The sequence below is a fragment of the Coffea arabica genome, chromosome 5e (assembly GCF_036785885.1).
Source record: "Coffea arabica cultivar ET-39 chromosome 5e, Coffea Arabica ET-39 HiFi, whole genome shotgun sequence".
Classification (NCBI taxonomy): domain Eukaryota; kingdom Viridiplantae; phylum Streptophyta; class Magnoliopsida; order Gentianales; family Rubiaceae; genus Coffea; species Coffea arabica.
In genome coordinates this window covers 9,888,061-9,890,429 of record NC_092318.1, presented here as the reverse complement: position 1 = coordinate 9,890,429, position 2,369 = coordinate 9,888,061, and the positions used below count along the sequence as shown (strand labels likewise).

The 2,369-nt window shown below is 40.2% G+C and overlaps 1 protein-coding gene across 1 annotated transcript; it reads right to left on the bottom strand.

Annotated features, from left to right (window-relative positions):
* Nucleotides 1-1,428: 1,428 nt before the first annotated feature.
* Nucleotides 1,429-2,130, bottom strand: LOC140006887 (uncharacterized). The gene has a single exon (XM_072049556.1). It carries the CDS (start codon nucleotides 2,128-2,130, stop codon nucleotides 1,429-1,431), a length of 702 nt encoding a protein of 233 aa, XP_071905657.1.
* Between the last annotated feature and the right edge of the window lie 239 nt (nucleotides 2,131-2,369).

The window sequence follows — 2,369 nt, the reverse complement described above, 5'->3', positions numbered from 1 at the left end:
GTTGGAAATAGAAAGCTCTCTTCACTCTTTCTTCCTCTCTTGCTCTCGGCCAAACCAAGGAAAAATGGTGAAGAAATGGAGCCAAAGTGAAGATATGAAGCAAAGAAAATTGGCTTGGTCAAAGGTCTCTAAGTAACCAACAAGTGTTACACTTTGGTTAATCCAAAATTTTTTCTTTTCTCTTGTTTTCCAAGTCAACAATTTCGGCTCTCAAGATCAGATTTTGAGCTGATATTTAAGCTCTAATATCAAGGAGATTAATTTGATGAAATGGTGGGTTCAATCGGTAGTGAACGGTACTCGTCGGTTTGAGCCGATTTTCTTTAAATCGCATATACTAGGGTTTTAACTTATAATTCACTAACTTATTATTATCACCTCTAATCACACACTTAATATCATCTAAAACTCACTCTTAATAACCAAATTTGATCCACACTTGGTACCGGATAGGCGTAAAACCTTAATTCGCGCTAATTTGAAAACGAAAAGGGTGACCCTTAATTCTATATTCATTTGCACTTATTGTGGGGTGATTGGGTGGTAAGGCTATTATAAAGTAATAATTTCCAAATAAAAGAAATTTTAAGAAATTGTGCGGGATTTTACAATTCCATAACAAGTAGGGTTTCGATTAAAACATGAGAGATTTAAGAAAACCGATTAGTCACAAGTAATTAGGTTTTTTTTTCTTTTCTTTTTTTTTTGGCATTTAGGGTTTCTAGTCTTTAAACAAAATAAATTTAAGGCTTTAAATCAAAGCCAACAAATAACAATCTCCTAACATTCGGTGTTTCGTAATTTCCCTCCTTAAAAAAATTTCGTCCTCGAAATTATAATCAACGAGCTAAGGGTTGGAATCCTCTAATATCTCATTAACGAGTTCATCGTCGACAATAAAATTTCCTTCAAAAGTTTGTCCCTCGATATATTCCAATCCAAGACCCAACCATGTAATCCTTAGTAATGAACTTCAAATGTCTCGTAGATCGGCCTTAATGGTAGTAACGAATGGAAGGAACCTCAATATGATGGAAGATAGGGGGTACCTTCGATGATTGCTAATGGGTCTGTCACCTTCTGATGTCCCATTGCATAGGTCCTTGCCGGCACTTTCGATCGATTACTCGTGGCATTGGTCGACTTAGACGTGTTCCCTTCTGCTCTTGGCAAATTTCCTTCTTTTGGCAGGTGAGGGCACTGACCAATCAGGTGCTCAGCACTACCACATCGGTAGCATATCCGAATTTGTCCTTTCTTCCAACAATTATCTTCCATGTGGTTAGCAACCTCACAAAATTCACATGCCATTCTAAGTCCTGATGTCGGACCTCCTCGTGAGATACCCCTTTGGGTCTCTCTCCCTACCTGACTTTTCTGCACATTTCCTTGATTTGGGATCCCTGTGGATCGTGGACCACTTATTCCTCAGCTCATCTTAGATGGTGGCTCGCTCCTCGAGTTTTGTCCATCACTATAACTACTTGTATCCGGTTGCCTTCTTTTCTTATCATGAAAGGCCTTTACTTGACTCTTAGTACTTTCAATTCTTTGTGCCTTTTCAATCGCTTGACTATAAGTCTCCAATTGAGCAGTTGCCAGTGCCTCTTGAATCTCCACATTCAAATCTTGGACAAACCGACGAATTCTCCTTTGATCTGTCAGCACTAACTCTGGAGCAAAACGAGAGAGTTTGATAAATTGCGTCTCGTACTCCGCCACACTCATGGTCCCTTGACATAGGCGTATGAACTCATCCTCTCGTCTTTCTTGAACAAGTGGCGGTAAGTACTTCTCATTAAACTCACGAGTGAAGTTAGCCCATGTCCATGGGGTCTGCTCTCTATCCCACTTAGCTCGAATCACATTCCACCGGGCACGAACCGCTCCCTCAAATTGAAAAACGACGAAAGCTATCTGCCATTCCTCCGGATATCCTAATGCAGCAAAAATGTCTAGCATTTGCTCCAACCAACTCTCCGCTATATCAGGGTTAGGTCCACCCAAAAATTTTGGTGGTAGAAACTTCTGGAGCCGTTCTAAGGCACGGTCCTCTCCCTCATGATTTCCAAGATACTGTACTTGGCCTTGACCCTGTTGGTTGACCATTCGTTCTAATAAATCAGCCATTCGCTGTATGGCTGTAGCTACTTGGGTTTCGGCTTGTGTATTCGTATTTTCATTGGTTACTCCTTCGGTTCCTTGTCCTCGTCCTCGTCCTCTACCCGTACCACGAGGCTCCATTTGATTGTTTTATAACCTCTATAAGTGGGACAAAATATGGTATGAGATCAAAGCGTTGAAAAGTTATAAAATGCATGAAATAATCAAAAGATCAAAATATGTACATATATATACAAGTCACGCCA